This window comes from Cyanistes caeruleus, chromosome 2 (assembly GCF_971803275.1).
Source record: "Cyanistes caeruleus chromosome 2, bCyaCae1.hap1.1, whole genome shotgun sequence".
NCBI classification, from domain to species: domain Eukaryota; kingdom Metazoa; phylum Chordata; class Aves; order Passeriformes; family Paridae; genus Cyanistes; species Cyanistes caeruleus.
In genome coordinates this window covers 45,471,271-45,490,814 of record NC_141702.1, presented here as the reverse complement: position 1 = coordinate 45,490,814, position 19,544 = coordinate 45,471,271, and the positions used below count along the sequence as shown (strand labels likewise).

The 19,544-nt window shown below is 36.0% G+C and overlaps 1 protein-coding gene across 10 annotated transcripts in view; it reads left to right on the top strand.

Moving 5' to 3' along the window:
- The window catches only part of WASF1 (WASP family member 1), an 87,883-nt gene that overhangs the window by 42,635 nt on the left and 25,704 nt on the right, over positions 1-19,544 (top strand). For 8 of the 10 annotated variants that reach the window (XM_086876802.1, XM_086876806.1, XM_086876808.1 and 5 more), the window contains one exon: positions 16,391-16,551. In XM_086876802.1, coding sequence (XP_086732928.1) covers positions 16,419-16,551 — 133 coding nt within the window. In that variant the 5' untranslated portion in view covers positions 16,391-16,418. Of the gene's footprint in view, positions 1-6,926; positions 7,031-16,045; positions 16,192-16,390; positions 16,552-19,544 lie in introns of those variants that run through there. The other 2 variants (XM_086876811.1, XM_086876807.1) reach the window with 2 other exon arrangements.

Genomic DNA, 19,544 nt, shown 5'->3' with positions numbered 1-19,544 from the left:
GCTGTGGTTTTTCAGAAATGTGCAGAAATTGTATCATGCCAATTCAAGTTCAGTTTTCTTTCTTAAATCTTGTCTTTGGGACCTTTCATTGCATCTATATATAAATATAAAACTATGTTCTCTTAGTGAATAAACATCAGCATCAGTTTTGTCACCAGTGTGGTAATCTCTCCTGCTTACTCATGCAGAGCATCTCCAGACTATTAGTAGGAACTCATTATCTACTCTATTACGTGCGTAGCCATGTCTCTTGTAGCATTGATCTGCAAGTAATATAAATGGCATTTGGTGGCTGCTTTAGCTTTTACATGTTGCATTCAGAAGCATTAATTTATTTCAGATTGCATTAAAGGCAGTATTTTTTTTTTAGCAAGCTTTCTACTTTCCTACTTGTTTATTTTCTGGTCTTTTGATAAAGGTTTTGATTGAAGATCTTGCAGAATAACCAAGAATAACCAAGCAGATTATTATTATTATTATTATTATTATTATTATTATTATTATTATTATTATTATTATTATATTGCATCTGTGCTATCTAAGGTAAGGCAAGGATTTTATTTACAATTTTTAGTTATAACATTTATTGGGGAAAATAGAAATTTAGCTTTTTTAATTTTTTTTCAAATTTGTTGCTAAGAATTTTAGTGGTATAAAAATATTCTGTACTATCATTGAAATTAGGATTTTATTGCATACAAATGTTAGTTTTATTAATTAATTTTGCTAGTTTTACTTATAAAATTATCTGATTTTGTTGGATGAATATTCCCATGAAGTTTTATATGAATCATAGAATCATTTTGATTCAAAATACCTTTAAGATCACAGAGTCCAATCAATAACCTTACACTGCCAAGGCTATCACTAACCCAGTTTCCCAAGTGCCACATCTACATGTCTCTTAAACACCTGCAAGCCTACATCCTCTTCCCATACGCTGAGTGACTCAGATATTCTGTGTCATATGACAGCCCACCCCTGTGCTGAATCCAGGTTAAATTCCATGTCCGTTCTTTTTCTGGGATGTCTTCAGATTGTGTGAGTTCCTGACTGGTGTTTCAATGTACCAATTCCAGACTCCTGGACAGTTTTCTCATCTGTAAGTTAATAAAATAACCAAAATCAATATCCAAAGAACACCTCCTGACCTGGAAGAAAGTTCACATGTTAATCAATGTATTCTGAACTTCCTTTACTACACAACTTGTCCTTTCCTCAGAGAGGTGTACTGTTTCCTGGTTTTAATGAACTTAAATTCAGTTCTAATATGTTTTAATTATATAAAACAGGAAAGATAGTAAAACATAAAAATACAATTGGAGAGACAGAATTTTTTAAGGGAAGTGGTCAGTGAAGAACACTTCTCAGATGGGAAAAAAATAATGTTTGTTATTAATCTTGAAAGGAATTGACATATTGTCTCTTGTCATTTAAGGAATGAATTGTAAATTTAATATTAGTATCAAGGTTGTAACTAGATTTAAGGTTGAGCTTGATTAGTTTAGTTCATAAATAGGATTGTACAGCATTGTCTTTTGCATTACATAGGATTAGATTTGTGGTTTAAGCATGACATAGCCTACCCAAAATATATATATATCACAGATAGTAAAATCTGTTTATTTTCCAAGACTGCTTAAGTCTATGTTTATAACTATATTAAACTCCTCCCTGCCTAATTGAGACATTTAATTTGAGTCACCCACACATGCTTAGAGGTGCTTAATTTGTCTAGGTATGTGAAAGGCCTCCTGAATTCTCTGTTATTCCCTGGAGAAGCTTGAAAAGATGAGCTGGGGATTAGATCTATGACCAATTTCATCTCCTCTGTGGGTGGTCATTACTGTCTCTGACTGAGAACATTTCATTGGTTATGCCATATTAGAACACTGAAAAATATGGGTACAAGACAGGTGATTGAAACCTACGTCTTCCCCTTTCTAGAGGAGAAAGGCCTAAGAAATAGAGGAAAAATGGAAAAATGCCTTTCAAGTGACCAGGACATTAAACTGTAAGGACACATATCTAATTTTCTATTCAGTAATTCTTAAAATGGTTTTATCTAATGAATATATATATAATTTATAACATTATATATTTATATAATTTATAATGATATACTTTTAGATAATTTCTATAAATATATTTATCACAAATAAATTAATAAATAATGAATATATAAGTATAATATACACCAAATTGTATTTATAATGCAATATATTTGTATATTGTATATTTATTATGCATATAAAATTTTTTGTATATGTTTTAGGTGTATAATAATTTTCTGATCCGAGAACTAAGTTCTGCCACTTGCAGCTAATGTCCCAGTTTCTGGATAAGATTTGACTTCTTTGTTTGCTTTCTTGGTTTCAAGTGCCTACACACAAAATTGTTCTGTGGCTTAATGCTTTTGATTACTGCAGTAAGGGAGGCATGAATTCTTTCCTCTTTATGTTGTGTCCATCCTTTAATCAGTCTTTCCATTTCTTGAGTGAGTTCTTCAAACATCAGCCTGCTGTTCAGGAAGCAGGAGTCATCCTACCTTTGGTGCCTGTGCTTCAAAGAGGATGGATAGAGTTAACCTGAAGTACATGGAGGCCTTTTTGATTTCCTGTTTGTTCCATATGTACTTGGTTAAAAAAAGAGAAAAAAGTGAATTAAATGGATGGCTCTTTTTAGGCACATGTGATTTCTGGGCATTCTGTGGAAACTCCAGCATTGAGCTGGCTGTGGTGATTTCCAACTGCTGTCCACAGAGGTAGCTGAAGCGACTATATTGGTGTCTTCACAGACATGTCCATTTCCTATCTTCTCCTATGCTTGAAACTAGTATTTTGTTGACAGCACCTATATTTGACAAGTAGCATTTTATACAATTCTGGTCTAATGCTATGTCTTAAATTCTCTGAATTTCTACAGTTAGCATATCTTAATTGCAAAAGGAATTACTGAAATTATTGAGTTCTTACATTATATACCTTTGAGGCATCTTTATTACTTGATAATTATATGTACTAGTTCAAAGTCTAACAATTCCAAGCTATCTTTTCAGAGCTCCCTGTAGAGACAGCTAATGATAATCTCATTTCTACACCCCTATTCTTTCACTATCTACTCTCTGCTAAATATTTGTTAAGAGAGAAAGAGTCAAGTTTATTAATTCCCTTACTAGATCTGCCCTTCCTTGTGGCTGGCTGGGCTAATCTTTTTTCTGTATTGTATCAAGAATAAACAGATTTACCTTCTTTTCCTGTATGTGGTCCCTTGACTCCCTTGAAGGAGCCAACAGAGATCTGTGCTAAGTCAGCGTTTCCTGTATCATAGGAGGTGCTATGCTTGTCACATGTATTGGGCCTGAGGATGTTTTCTCCCTGCAGACTGAGGATACCTTCTTTTCCTCAATAAATATGTACCTGCAGGTTTTCTGCTCATGGTGACTTAATCCTGTTGATGCCATAAGCCACGAAGGTGTACCTTTACTGTCTCTCTATTAAGATGTAAGGTGAATGCACAACTGGAAGCACTCTTTTGACCCAGTTCCCTTGAAAAGCTTCCAAATGGGACTAGTTTCTCCCTGCTTGAAACCGAGATGGCATCTCCAGTTTGCCAACTGTAGTTTTCACTTTCATGAATTTTGTCTTTCCAAGCCCAAATCCTAAAGTACAAGGATGTATGAATTTCAAAATGTTCTTCTTTATGTTTGTGCCTTCAGTTACTTCAGCCAGTAGGTTTAAATAATGATTGTTTGATGCATAGCACAAAACCAACTTAAAAATTTTAAAAATCAAGTTTCCATACCTGGAGTGGAAATGAGGTGAATGCAGTCATTCTTTGTTTGTCTGATTCCTATTTCATCTCAATATTTTTAAGTGACTGCCAAATCTAAGAGAAACTTCACAGGGAACGGATATTTGAAACGTTGCTGAGCTCCTGCACATATTGTTAAAATGTATGTCTTTGCAAATGTTACAGGCAATGGAAAGGTGACAGTGTTAGTTTACATGTAAATAGCTAGAGGAAACCAGAGAGGGAAGGCATTCTACAGATATCCCAATCATGGGAACAGCTTTAGTTAAAGCTCACAATCAACCATGACACAAAAGCCTTGAGAGGACTAGCTTTAATTAGTTCTAATCTTCACAAAAAATTAGTTTTCTCACCAATGTTTATTCATTTCATGGCAAGAATACTTCTCAAACTCAGGCATGGACAGTGAAAATAAATGCTGGTTATAATTAACTTGAGTATTTAAATTTAGGAGAAAATACTTATGTAAATATGAGGACTTTAAATGCTGCTTACAGAATTACAAAAAAATCTAATTTTGTCTGGAAAATAAGTTTTTCCTTATGAGGTATTTTAGGGGTTTAAATTATGGCTTGCAGAAACTATGGAATATTAAAATTAATTTATTAAAATACAGCACATTTAAAAACATTCATGCATGTAATCCCTACTTGCTACATAAATTTGGTAAATGTATACTGATTCTTTTTATAATCTTTCATTGGTGTTATGACAGAAGGGCAAATAGCTCACATTTCTTCTTAATAAATATTGGCATGACTAGGTTCCTTGATTTTGTGTAAAAAAATTATTTATTCACTGGAAGTCATACAAATCAGGCTAATAGAAAAAAACTTCCTATTGCAAGTTCTAAATGTCATTCTGTTAAGACTCTCATTTCATTCCAGAATAGCTACTTAAAGGACCAGGAGCTTGAAGGTCTGGAACTCGGACCTCAACCTTCAAAGGACATCCAAACAAGTAACTTAATTGGGGGAAAAAAGAATTTGCAAGGTTGAATTTATGCAGTTGGAAATCTAGAGTAGGCAATAGCAACAAATGATGTCATAATTAAAAGTATTCACAGAACATAAGATTATTTGTACTGGAGAGGACCTCTAAAGATAACCTAGTTCCGCACCTTCCCCTAGGTCGTGCTTCTTGGAGCCACATCCAGCCTGCTCTTGAACACTTCCAGGGATGGGGCATCCACAGTTTCTCTGGGCACCCTGCTCCAGTGCCTCATCACCCTCACAGTGAAGAATTTCTTCCTAATGTCTAATCTAAACATTAAATATCTATTTAACTATAACTTTTCAGTTTAAAGCCATTCTCCCTTCTCCTATCATTATGTGCCCTTGTGAAAAGTCCCTCTCCAGGTCTCTTGCAGCCACCTTTAGGCACTGGAAGGTGCTGTAAGGTCTCCCTGGAGCTGTCCCTCCTCCAGAGTGAACAACCCCAACTCTCAGCCTATCTCCATAGGAAAGGTGATCCAGCCATCTGATCCTCCTCTGTGGTCCTCATCTGGACCCCTCAAATTTTTTTTCTGCTAAATAGGAACAGAAATTTATAACTTAGTAGAATTGCTAGCATAGAAAGCGTGTGACATCTATAAATACCTGAATGTTACAAACAATGAGAAATAAGAATTAATGTATGTAATCTGAAAGTGTATACTAACAAAGCTCAGAGGGAAAGAGGGAGAAATGACACATTTTTGTATTTATGATGTGTAGTTGTAAGAGATTACCCAAGAAATTACTAGAAATACCCTACTTAAAACAATGATATTTTAATGGAAAAAATTATTGTCCCGTACAGCACTTCACTGCTTAGAAAACAGGCACATCTGAGTCCTCCAGTCTTTACTTAGCAAGTCTTTAACTCACTTGGGTGGGGAGATTTGTTGTTACACCAAGTGAAGGATGTAATTATCTGTTTCTAGCCTGCCACAATATAAATAATATATATTTTTATATTTTATATATTATAAATAATTATTAAATCATCAGTGTTTCTGGACTGTGGAATATTTAATAGCATTTCAGTTCAAAAGTAAGCAACTTCTCTGTAGATGTTAATACCTTTTTTCTGCAGCATGGCTCTTCAAACATGTTAAGTAACATAAATGGCAGTAGACAGGAAAAAATGTTTCTTTGCATTGACTTTTTTGCAACAAATCCTCTTCTCAGGAATTCCATTGTTCACAAGAGGAGAAAATTAATCTACAAAGAAGCTCAGCTAGTAGTAAGATATTACACATCTTTATATCCCACTTGATAGTTGGTATACCTTAATTCTTCCTTTAAAACTGTGAAAAAGAAAATCAAAGCAAATAATCTGTCATTTGTGGGTTTGGTATCTAAGCATAAAATGCATTTAGGCACTTGGTGTCATAGCACAAAGTGCAGGGAAGATTTTGTTCTTAAATACATGTCTCCTCAGTGGCTCTTGCAGTGCTAACATCACTTCTTCAAATGCCTGATAATGTTTTGAGTCATGAAAAGCTGCCAATAGGCATTGTTGACACCTGTTACTTGTTTTAGGAAGGGAGTGCTAGTTAATACAGTGTGTATCACTGCTGAATTAGTATACAGGAACTGCGTAAGTAGCTCCTGCCTTGTGTGCTGTTTCTTAGTCACAGTCCTCTGTACATTGGTCTAATTATTACTGTAGGTGCCTGACATCATTTATTTTTTGAGTAATATGCAATTTCTTTCTCAGATTCATCAGTAAGATCAACACAATGCCCAGACTCTTGTATTCCCCTCCCTCCCTTTCCTCACCAATAAACAGCAACCTATTTCTTTCATTTTTGGCACATCATAATTTAATATTTACCCATTGTAGCTTGGTACCAAAGGAATAATTATTTCGTAATCACTTTATCTTCAGGGGGTTCTCCACTTGTGTCTGGGGAAAAAGGGCAGTTTGGTCAGCGGGGGGGAGCGTGTCTGTGTTTCCTTTGTAAGGACAGCCCTGTTGTTAGGGCAGGGCACTGTGTGTTGAATTCTAATGCCTCGGTGCAAGAGCCAGCCTGTTTGGAAGGGGCAGCGTGGGAGGTGTTGGCTGTGATCAGCAGAGCCCCAGACCAGGGGCTCCCTTGGAGTGAGGAGCTCTGGAAGTTGTCTGGACCGTGCCGATGGGGAACGCAGCCGCTCCGCGCCGTAGCCAGGGTGAAAAACCTCATCCCCCCAGTACCTGCCACGCTGCTTTGCTTAGCAGCCAGGAAGTTCAGGTACCTTTTCTTTAAATATTTATAATATGCTACCACAAAATACTGTCCGTTCAAAAGCAGGTGGTTGTATCCGTGCAACAGAAGCGTACTGGCATTGATTTTTATGTGCATTTTGTAGATTTCGTAAGATTCTTTAAAATTCACAAGTGCTTGTAATAGGTCTTATCCTGGATTGACAAAGGACTATGTAAAAAAGATAAATGTTAATGTATGGAATATTTATTTTCAAGGAAAATGGTAGAAAATTTTCAAAGGTAGCATGTTATGATAAGATATACTTAAACCACAGCAAAGGTACCTTTAGTTCTGGTACTAAGGTTTTGATTTTAAATTAACACTGGATTAGTTATCTGTCTCTGTCAAGACTATAATAAAGAGCTTTTGTTGCAATCTATCATAGGGCTTTTGTGTTATACACTATACATAGAAACTGTTAACAGGAAGACTAGATTAATGCAGAGAGAAAAAATGTCATCAGATAAAACATAGGTCTCAAAAAGCAATTTCGAGTTCCATACTATGTTATGCATTAATACATTTTTAGCCTTTGGGGAAAAGAGGAAAACTTGTAATCAAAAATTAATTTAAGCATTCTTGACTGTACCTAAATGAGAACCCAGGATACTTCCAAAATTGTTATTAATCAAATGACCTGACAGGAGCTCACTAGGAGAAAATTAATGAGTACAGGCTATTCTGAATAATATTTAGGAATGCTGCTAAGAAATTTTGCAGCTCATTTTCTAATCTCACATGTAATAATGTAAAATATTTCTATTTTAAGGTACATTTTACATATGTGTCTGTAAATGTATGTTATGCCAATATGTTGTACATATGCTTTGTATTTTTTAAATTAACTTCTTCAGAAAGCTTAATAGAAATACAAGTGCAAGAAGTCACTATTTTTCTTGATTAATATCTTAACAATGAAGTGACATGTGGTTCTGTATGACTTAAATATTTCTCCATTAATATATGGACATACTTGTTTAATTTTATTAATTTTTTGTAATTGTTTTTGTAAGCTATCATTGCAACTTGTGTCTGTTTGGGTATAATGATTCTCATATTTTCTGTGAACTATTCACAAGATTGATTTTGTAAGTCTTCACTGTAATTTAGTGCCATATTGGAAGGAAAGAAATTGGTGATTAGTATTTTCTGCCTTTAGGATTTGGATTTGAAGAATGTAGTTCTATTCTATCCAGTTCCTGATGATTTACTGCTTTGTAAATTTAAAATATGACAGGCCGTGAAGGGTTTGGGTCATCATACATGTAACAAAAGTTTTAATTTTGAGATACCAAGAAGTAGAATTATAAGGAAAAACAAGCCTAAATACCAATTAATTCACATCTAACATCTGGAAATCCTTAGTGGTGTTATTATATTTTCTTAATAGACCTAGGAGAGTTGGTTTTTTTTAACCAGAAATTTTAGTCTCTGTGCATTCTGTGTTTTTAACATAATATGTATTTTGGAAGTAAGCTGCTATACAAAAAAATGCATTATAATTTTCTTATCTCTATTTTTGCTTAACATACTTAATGTGGAGAAAATTTTTAAGTCCTAATGTTTCTTGCTGTAGATATGCTAAATGTGTCATGTCTAACTTTGTTCATTGAATTTTGTCTGTAAGCCAGAAGTGTAACTGGCTTAATGCCTTATTGCCCCCAGCAGTCCTGCTGTTCAGAGTAGGTATTGTTGAACCTGATCTGTTTTTAATGTTTGGGGTTTTTTTTATTTTTCCAAGAGCAATTTGATTCAAATACCTTCTTTATTAATATGGACAAAGATATCTTTACAATTATTAACAAGACAAGCAACTGCAGTAATTATGGCTGGATTTTTATTTTTCATTTTACTTTTGCAGTCGATTGTTAAAGTTGACATGAATGACTTAAAAGACACCATAGTAAGATGGAAGCTGTTGGGAAGATAGTGGGAAATGATGGATGTAACATTTGATGCTTAATAAATTGACAAATCAGCACTTGTGTATATTCTGGAAAATCATAGATAAAAACAAAGGAGGAAACTTCAGTTATGTGAAATCAAGCTGAGTTTGACCTTGTAAAAAGAATCTGTCTTGAAAAGCCACAGTTAGTAAGCTGTTTCACTCTGAAGTGTTTGTGTTTGAATTCCATTTCATTAATAGGAATTCTGCTTAATGATAGGGACAAGATTTGCAAAATCCACATGCTGTTTATTTCACCCTATTGCATTTTGCTCTTGAAATTGGGAAAAAACAGCCAATAGTGACCTGAATATTTTCTCCTTGTATTTAGGACACCTTAAGTTTTTGCTCTGTACATATAATCAGAGGGAAATTTATCATGAGGGTGAGAGAGGAGAGGGGAGAGAGAGGGAGAGGGAGAGGAATGTATAAATGATGGTGACAACCTCTCCCACCTGCATACAGGGGCAGGAGGAGCCACGGAGGGGAGGAATTCAAGAGAACTGTGTGGGGACACTGAGGAAAGCCCAAAGTTAAAGAGGAGCTTGTATCCAGAGTCAAGAGGTAAATGATTTTCCCCAGCAGAATGGGAAATGGTGTGCAAGCCCTGAGGGGTTGCACTCAGAACAGGACTCACAGGGTGAGAAGTGGTTGCTGCTGCTATGATGTTGTATTTTGTTTCATGGAGCTCATTGACTTGACCCAGATTGCAGTTTCACTCGCTGAAAATATGCTGGTGTTTCCTCTCAAACTTGAGATAGCCCCTGTAATTATGAACTGATATGTCAATTTTTTCCTCTGAAATGTTGCTGCTGTTTCTGTTAATGGAGTTGTACTTGTTGCATTGCTACTGGGGACTCATGTTTTGCACTGTTGCCCATACTGAGAACTCTGCTGACACTGCCATCACCAGAGTCATCTCAGTGACAGTGGCTATTTAAGATTTTCTTGAAAAGCTATTTTATCACAGATAAAGCTCTTGAAAGTCAGCATGCCAGTTATTAATAACTTTATTTCTTTCCATCCCTAGCTTGCCAAAATTGCCTTCACTTTTACGATACTAATTCATGGTAATCACAAGCTTCGTAGGGCTTAATATACAGCTTTTTCTTTTCCAATGTAAAAAATTATTGCCCTTTTTTTTCATTTGTTTAGTTGAATAAATATTAAACTTTTAAATTTTGACAAGGAAGTAGGTGTGGCTGTAGTTTGTTTCTGTAATCGAATCTGAATTGATTTTCAAATGTTTTTTTGTGTTCTTTAAAGATGAGTGAGCAGGTGTGCATACAGGCATGGGGGAGAGACTCTAGTCTTGTGATACGCATCTGAGAGAAAATTGCCTGGATGGTAGTAGCTGAAAAATAATTTTTTAACACTGTAATTATGCCTTAGAAATCGAGTAGAACTCAAGTCGTACCTGTGTTTGTGACTGTGCTCTCTTTTCTGCTTATCTGATGTGACAGATGTGCTGAGATGATTACAGATTGTTCTACAAGAGGAAAATACTAATTACCACAGACAATTAATACGATACAGAAGTCAGTCAATATTAAATACAGAATAAATATTACAAATTAATTTTAAATATATTTTATAGTTATATGAGGTAGGTTGGTTTTCACAATCTGTTAATTACTGTCTTAATAATCAAATGTTTTCCAATATAATGTTATTGAGCTAGAGCCTTCAGTGACCCATTGACATATTAATCTGTCCCTGAATAATCTTATCTCCAGCTACAGAATATTTAGAGAATGTTTTGAGAGATTTGTTATTACTTGGGGAACAGTATTTTTTATATTTGTGACTACAAATAAAATATGAAATATTTTAGTGGTGACTCTGTGGTTTAATTAAGAAAGAAATTATGAACTTCCATTCTATACCCTCTTTAGGCATTGCTTCTTAGTTTAACCAAACTCTTGTGACCAATGACAGGAGTCAGGATGAAACTGAGTCAGGGGAGGTTTAGACTGGATATTAGGATAAGTTTCTTCACCCAGAGCATGGCACTGGCACAGGCTCCCCAGGGAAGTGGTCACATCACCAAGCCTGTCTGACTTCAAGTGTTTACAGACAACACTCTCAGGCACAAGGTGTGATTCTTGGAGTGTCTTGTGCAGGGTCAGGGGCTAGACTTGATCGTGATGGGTTTCTTACAGCTCAGGCTATTCTATGATTCTATAAGTGTGTAACAACATTTTTGAATAGACAATCTAGTATAGGAGGTCCTAAGATAACAACTGATTCATCTTACGCTCGTTCTTAAAGAGCAGTGATGTCAACACCACATTCTAGTGATATATTCCACATTTATTTTCTTTCACATGCTTTTTTATTTACAAAAGAGTCTTTTCCTAGTTAGTTGGAGTTAGAAAAATTTTTTGAAAGTGATTTGCAGAAGACTAAGATTTGAGGGAAATATTCCAAGGAGAAGGTTTTCCATTCTGTGACATGGTTCACAACAGAAAGGATTTCAAAACTGTAATTTTAACATATTCCTGTTGAATTGCCAATTTAAGATGCCAGTTGTCATCTTGTCAGTTCTGAGGTATATCCTTTAAGGGATGTTAATTTGCTTTAGAGTTTTAAAATCGTTATGTTGACTCAGCAGTGGGTGGTTGTGGCCTACTTTGTTGAAGGACACCACATGGTAGGTATCTGTTTCTTAAAGTTGTACCTGATCTTGATCTTTCAGTGAGAGTTGCAGAAAAACTAGGAAAGGAACACAAATTCTTTGCACATTTGCCTTTCATAGTAGAGGTGTGCATTATAAGAACATCTTCGGATTTTCTGCAACTGGTATGACTTACGATGTCTTGTAATATAATTAAAAGAAAATTTGTGAGGAGAATGAGCTTGTTTTTGTTACTTACGGAATTCTGATTTTACCAGACTTATTAACACATTTAAGTTTTTTTATTGCCTTATATATAGCGTAGTTGCAGTTACACGATTATGTAAGCAAATATAAAAACTATTATATATTCTATTTGTGTTTCCTAGAGTGGGTGGGGGAAGTATTAAATTGATTGTTGTATTTGAAACTGTGGACTGTTCTGCGAGCAGCTGGAATGTGATCAATTAAATGGGGCATATGAAAGGCATTGCTGTTGCACATTGTTAAAGGAAAATTACAAGTAGTATTTTAATACTGATGTATACACATATACTCTAGAAATGGTTGGAAATCATTTTGACTCCATCAAAGAAAGGACATTCAGTGCTGGATTATTAGCATGTTATAGAAAAAAGAATAGATAAATATCTTTCATTAATACTGAGAAAATAATAACCATTTTAGTAAGGATGAAATGTAACCTAATCAGAAGTAAACTTTCATTAATAAAAATCATGTGATCATGAAATTTCATTAGTCTTCTGAAAAATGAAACTAAAGTGTAATTTCATTTCTAGTTAAACTGTTGGGCAGGTTAATTCATTTTCCCCACCTTATTGTTGTGCTTTCATTCCTACTTGTCTTCCTGTACTCATTAGGAAACCTGAATCGTTTCTGTGACTACCAACATTTCAGATTTTTCACAAGCTTCTAGTAAGTCATGTAACATTTCTCCACACATCTTGCAGTTCTGAAATATTTCTCTACAGGAGGGTGTTGAAGGGAAAGTGGTAGCTTGTTTCCTAGCCCGATGCTCCCCAGGGCCTTTTCTGAGCACCGGCAGCCGGGGACACTGTCCTGCTCAGAGCCAGAGGCTGTGGGCATGGGGGCAGGTGCCCTGAGAGCAGCTTCATGAGCCACTGCCTGCAGTGCTTGAGAACTATGAGACAGAGGAGACACTTACCCACCCCCTAAGACCCCTAATAGCTGAAGAGGATGTACAACACACTCAACAACTTGCTTTTTTGATAAGAAGTGTGGTCAAATCTCATTAAGGCCATTCTTCTGAAAACATTTTAATTAGCACTCTTTAGTGCCATTGTTCTGCTAGTTTTTTAAGCAATAGGAACTAATCGAAAAGCAACTCAAGCATTTTACCTAATTCCTGAAAAATCACGTATGAAAGCATGGTAGCTTAACAAAAACATTAGGCAGGCGTTATGTACACAAAGTTGTATTCTGTACTCATACTCGAAGCATATGTGAGGGGGATGAGTTTGTGCCAGCCATTGTGCAACTGAAGTAGCAAAGGGTTTTGCAAAGAAGATTAGAGTTGGCTTCTCAAGTGGATTCAGAGTGCTTCAAAGGATGTATAGGAAGTGGGGCAGAAGAGTTTTCAATAGTGGCACTCCAAAAGACATAGGCATCACTTTGTAAAGAGAAGTTTCATTTTAAGATCACCATGGAGTAAAGTACTTCCACTTAACTGAGTGTAAACTGGTGCCGCTTCACTTCAGAAGAGCTGCCTCCAAAGATTTGCATGGAATAGCTGGGAAGATGAGGTAGTTGTGTTTGAGGGTTGCCTTGCCTTCCTAAGTTCTGAGCTGGGAAGCAGCAGAGCTGAGGGGAGGGAGACCTGTGTGACAGGAGGAGAGCTGTAAACCCCTGAGGAGGTGTCATGTAACCTCTCAACCGAGAGATCCTCTTATGCACTGACAAGCTGCTTCTCTCTTCTGCCTGGCTGGGGTTATGAACACTTTCCAGGGCTTACTTGGGAGTGACATGGTAACAGGATTTCATTTCAAAGGAATGAATTTTTCCTTTGCTGCCCCAGTGGCTTGAGTAATGTATGGTTTGGGAGCTGGGGCTGGTGGAGGGGAGGGTGTGTGTATTTTTTATTTTTTTTTTATTTTTTTATTTTTTTTCTTTTCATTTTGCCTGAAGGATATAATAGATTGTAACAATGCCTTTTTTGTTATTTCCTCTTTCACAGCTTTAAAGCTATATAGTAAACATAGCGATTTCAGATTTTTTCAGTTTTCTTGTTATGAGCTACGTTTTGAAAAACATCTTTTATAGGATTGAAGAAATTGTGTGAGTACAGTAAAGTTCCATTTGCTGTTGCACACCTGTTATTGCCGTGTTGGGATCACTAATTACAATTGGGAAACAATCATCAAGACCTTCTAGTGGTTGCAACAAACTGCAAAGAATATGAGGTCCGTAGTGGACAAATTACCAGCAGGTACTTTTGTTGTATAGAGCATCCTGTGGCAATTATCTCCAGGATTTATTAAATGTTGTGTGAAATGCCTTTTTCTTTGTTTTATGCATGTTTAAGTGGTATTTTCCTTGGTTGCCTCGCTTGCTTTATTTCTTTGGGAATCTGGTAAATATCATCTCTTCAGGCCTTGCATAGTTTTCAAACATTAGGCATATTTCTGAAGGTGTCAGTTATATCTTCTGTCATTTGTTTCCCTTCCAAGTTTATTCCTGTTTGAAAACTACATCTTTTAGCATACTTACTGCACCTACTGCTACATTTTTTTATTATGCTATGTGTTTGTGTGGGACAGGCACAACAGCATTACTCAGATATTAGAAAATGTTAAAAGTGTGAATTTTTTTCTGTGAAAATATTTATTTACATACTTGTTTGGACCATCTTTAAAAGACTTATCTACTCGGTATTTATGCAACACTGTCATTAAAACAGTAATCAAGAAAGGGCTCAACTTAGGAATTAATATTTGTTTCTTTAGAATGTTGTTCACATATCATTTGTTGTGCTTCTTTGACATGGACAGCGTAGTTCCTTTAATTTCTGTTGGGGAACCGTGATAATGAACCTGTAGTTAAGCATTCATGAACACTTTTTCATTGCTTCTATCTTATAGAGTTCAGATTTGCACTTTTTATTTTACTTAGTTTGTGTGAAGTCTAGCTTTTCAGTACGTAGGTACTCAGTGACTAGAAAGATTTGGGATATTTCTAGAAAATAAAAGTAAATAAAAAACATAGAATATTTTTGATTGTTCTGTTAAGAAAATAAGGGTGGTAGACATGATGTTAAAATGCAATGAATGAGATGTGATCAGATCCTGGAAACACAGAGGTGTTTCTCAGGTCCACTTAAGGATCCCACCTGGGTCCCTCAGCTATGAGCCTTGGCTTCAGTGAAAGAATATACTCCCAGGAAACGAGGCAAGGAGAAATTGAACCAGTCTGCGAGGTGAAAGTACTCCTTTACAGTCACCTTTGCCTCTTCTAATTCACTGTGCCATTCTAGGTCAGCAACATTTCAGCTCTACCATATCCTATTGTGCAAAAATCCCTCTCAGTTTTGACCAAGTAAGGATAACAGTGGCTAAACATATACTGTAGGGAAAGCGCATTCTGTGGCTCAACACAAAGCCCTGGCTGCAAAATTGAGAACATTTTGGGGTAAAACTTCAAGCAGAGGACAGATGAAACAGGCAGGCTGGATGGTTGAGGAGCTAGGACTGCGTATGAGTTGTGTTGTGGAAAACCTGTTTTCCTTTCAGTCTGGAGAAAGTGTAATCTCTTCTGCAGTGGGAAGGGAGAATAGGTTATACCAACACTAAATGTTATCCATTCTCTGTATATTAAGTGGGAGTCTTGTCAGAGTGTTACATGACAAATTATGGAAAAAATACAGAATTTTAGGGAATCAGCTTTTAGTGAAGAAGAATTTTAGTAGATGGGTCTTAATAAGCGGCACTAATAAGATGAGAGATGTAACTTGCTCTTGGGAAACTCCTTCCAATCAGTGTCATGGGTGCAGAAAATTACCAGCCTGGGATTCACAGCCTGTGACAATCCTTATGCTGTCTGTAGAGCTAGTAAAGACTCTTGCTGTATTTGCCATTTGGATTTGGAAAGTGTGAAGGGGTAGAGTTTCTGCGTCCTGGAGGTTATTGCACTGCAAGTCCACTGTGGAGACTTTCATATTTAGAAGATGCATTGTTAGCTGAATTAATTGTCAGTAGCAGTGTAGGGGGAAGGGCAACATCTTCTTTTTTCTTACCGTGACTAAGTATGATTTAGAAGTGATGTTCAGATTAGAAGGGTGACTCCTGCTGGTAACATGGGATAATGAATGAATCATATCTACTTCAGCTGTAATAAACGACAACTAGTTTGACTTTGACCTCATAATGAAAGGACTTTTTGTTGGACTTTGCTTGCCCCAAATAAGGAAGTAGTCCATCAAGAACACAGTCTTTCTCTAATGGTTTTGTACTGCAGAGATTTTTCTGTCTTTTTTTAGGGGAGTGGGGGGCTTAGAAAAAAACAAGAACTATAAAAATTTCTTTGACACTTCACTGGAATCTCAATCAGGTAAAGATTTAAAGAGAGAGAATGAAATAATCTTTGGGCAAAGAAAAAAATATTTAGGTACTGACAGAGCACTGAATTCCACCAATACTATGGCACTATTTTTATCTGTTTGGATTAGTCAATTTAACTTCAGACACAACCTGAATTTAAAATATTTATAACTTCAATTATAACAGTACTGTGTCTGTTTTCTTCACAGGTTTGCTGGTCCTCTGACACATTTCAGAATGCCACTGGTAAAAAGGAACATAGACCCCAGGCACTTGTGCCACACAGCTCTGCCCCGAGGCATCAAGAATGAATTGGAATGTGTCACCAATATCTCCTTGGCAAATATTATCAGACAACTGAGTAGCCTAAGTAAGTACACTGTCTTAAAAGCTGTATTTAATATATTTTGCCAGTCACAGTGTTTGAAGTACAAACACCTTTTCAAATTCTCAGTGGAAAATTGTCACTGGGTCTGGAATGTAGTACTTTTGTGGGTAGCATCCAGCATGGATGTCTGTGAAAGAAAACTAAGAGCTTTTCTAGCAGCATGTCTTGAAACATTTCATCCATATATTTCTGTTACCAGTGGAATATGACAGGAAAAGATACTTGGTAATTAATTAAGTCAGTAATTGCTAACCTTAGAGCAATTCTTGAGTAGGGAATATGACTTAATGAGAAATGTATCACTGGTTGCTTAATTCTCTCAGCTTAAACCCTTGGTCATGTTGTGGTCATTCAGGAAAAAAGAGGAGTTGCCTTTTGAAATAGTAAACTCAGAAATGTAGTTATTATATGGTACTTAAAATAGTTAAATATTTTTCTTCCTTCTTCTCCCTCTGTCAGCAATTGTACCCTTGGTGCACTTGAGAGGAGTGAATACTTCTCGAGCTGTGAAACTCTGAAGGAGATCTGCTGAAAAGCATGATCTCTGGCTTGTTTTTTCTTTAAGTTGCAGCAAAGTATTTAGTTGTCAGATGAACTAGCATGCTCACATTTTGAATTTTCAATAACACAAGTGCTTTTTAACCACTAGGACATCACTAAAACTACCAATACATTAAATATTTAAATGTGCATGTATATACATCTACAGTGTGAAAAGTCTTTCAGCTCCATCATTTGCTTAGAGTCACGGGTGATGTAGCCTAATTTATTGATTAGATTGATTTAATTATTAGTTTGATGATATGCTGTATGGTGAGTCTGTTGTGGCAGCCTTTCAAAGCTGTTAGGGTGCCATTAGGTGAAAGACTTAATTGAGGACACTGAATTATGAAATTTAGACAGGAATGCTTACAGCACATAAATATGAACATTATTAATATAGCTGCAGCAACAAAGGAGAATAACTATTTGAATACTTTTCAGTGAACTAAAAGCATATCATATCAGGATGCAGTATATGATCACCATCTGTGGTTTTTCTTCATTCTGCCAAAAGCCCTTCCCAGACTAGCTGCTCACGTACTAGCTTCCCCTTCCAAGTCACTCTTATTAATGTTGTATTAGTTTAGTTTAGTTTGCTTGTTTTAAAAATTTTTACTTGACTGTAAGCTTCAACTGGGGGAATTTGCTTTTGTAGGTGGCATGCCAAATATCTATTTGGCATTTTCATCTGGAAGTATTATTTGACCCTAAAAAACCCCAACAGTATCTTCTAACGTCATGGTCTCAGATTGACCTATTGAGATTCAGCTGCCTTTGCTATGTTCCCTTGGTACTCAGAGCTTGTATCTGATGTTGTATGTACTGCTGCTTATGAGGAGGTCAGGATGAAGCAATACTAGAACAGAAAAAACTCAATTAAGGAAGAAAAAAGAAATTAAGAATATCCATTGAAGGCTTGCACTTTTGTTACATGGTTTGCCTAACATATAGCACAAACACTTGGAATGGAATGTAACCATTACTGTGTATAACTCCTCTTCCTAAAAGAGGAGTGGTTCTTCCCTGAAACATGCATTCATGTGTTTATACCAAGTTCTTATCTGATACTGTGTATGTTTTCAAAAAAAAAAAACAACAAAAAAAACCCCAACTTTTTTTCCTACAGTTAAAATAGAACATGTTTTGCAAAATAGTCCTTATTTCTCAGCAGTGCTGAGGACTGTTCTTTAAAAATGGGGCTCATGTTACAAAGGTTTGGGTGAAAATATAAAATAAAAAATATAAAATACTTGTGAAAGAATTTTGTTCCAGAATTCTTTTAGCTTTTCTGTCTGTTAACGCCAGGAGCAATACAAATTCAAAAATATTCAGGAGTTCTGGAATAGGAATTTTGTGTCTCATGCTTAAATCCAAATAACCAGTCTTCACTTGGTGTGTCACTGTTAGGGGTGTACAGTGAGGTCTGCTGACATGTGGATAAATTTTAGTAGTTGCCTGTGAGTCACAGCCAGCAGGCATGGTTTCGCAGCAGTCCCCTGGCAACCAGCTTCTCTGCAGTCCTTCCCTTTTTGTTTTCCATGGATTATGTGTGTGTTTGAGAATCAGCCTTTAAGTTGTAGATGAAATGAAGCTTTACTCTGAGCATGGAAACTGAGAGCTCTGATAGAGTTTCGTTTCCTTTAAACTAAAGCTGCTTTTGCTTTTACTGGTAAAGTTATGCAAATTTAAATGAATGGTCTTTGACCTGATTAGCAATCAGTCATCTCTGCCTCTAAGATTTTTCATTTACTGACCCTCAAATAGAGGATCAATCTTCTGCCATTATGGTTATGATTCTCATGACCAGGCAATCTTAACCTTTATTTTGACATGATATGGAGAAAGAGTGCTGTCATGGAATTGGAGCCTTCACTACTCTGAACAATACCAAAAGTCATTATTGAGGAAAAATAAGCACAGTTTTTCATGTAAGTCATTGGATCTCCATTCTTGGAGATATTAACAACTCAGCTGGATTAGTCAAGCAGCTGGATCTAATTGGATCTGCTTTGCACAGGGTGTTAAACTAGGTGACTTCTGGAGATAATTTAATCTGAACAGGATTGTGTTTCCATGATCTTGGATACTACATTTAAATAGGATATGCAAGCAGAAACAATACATATGAAATGACAGGAATTCTGTTTCCCTGTGTTTCACTATAAAATTAAAAGAGCTTTATATCAGTATGTCAGTGATAACTACCATGTGTCTCCATAGAAATTGAGAAACCTTTCATAGCTTATTTGATGTGCTGCTTCTAATTGTTCAGTTTTAGAAATTTTTGACCTTTAAAAGAAGTAGCAATAAAAAGATGAAATATTTATTTCTGCTTTGAGTGATAGTCCTTGCCTTTATCCCTGGAACATGAAAACATGTCAGTCTGTCTTGATACAACATACAAAATTGCTGGTGAGTAATTGTTTTCCCCC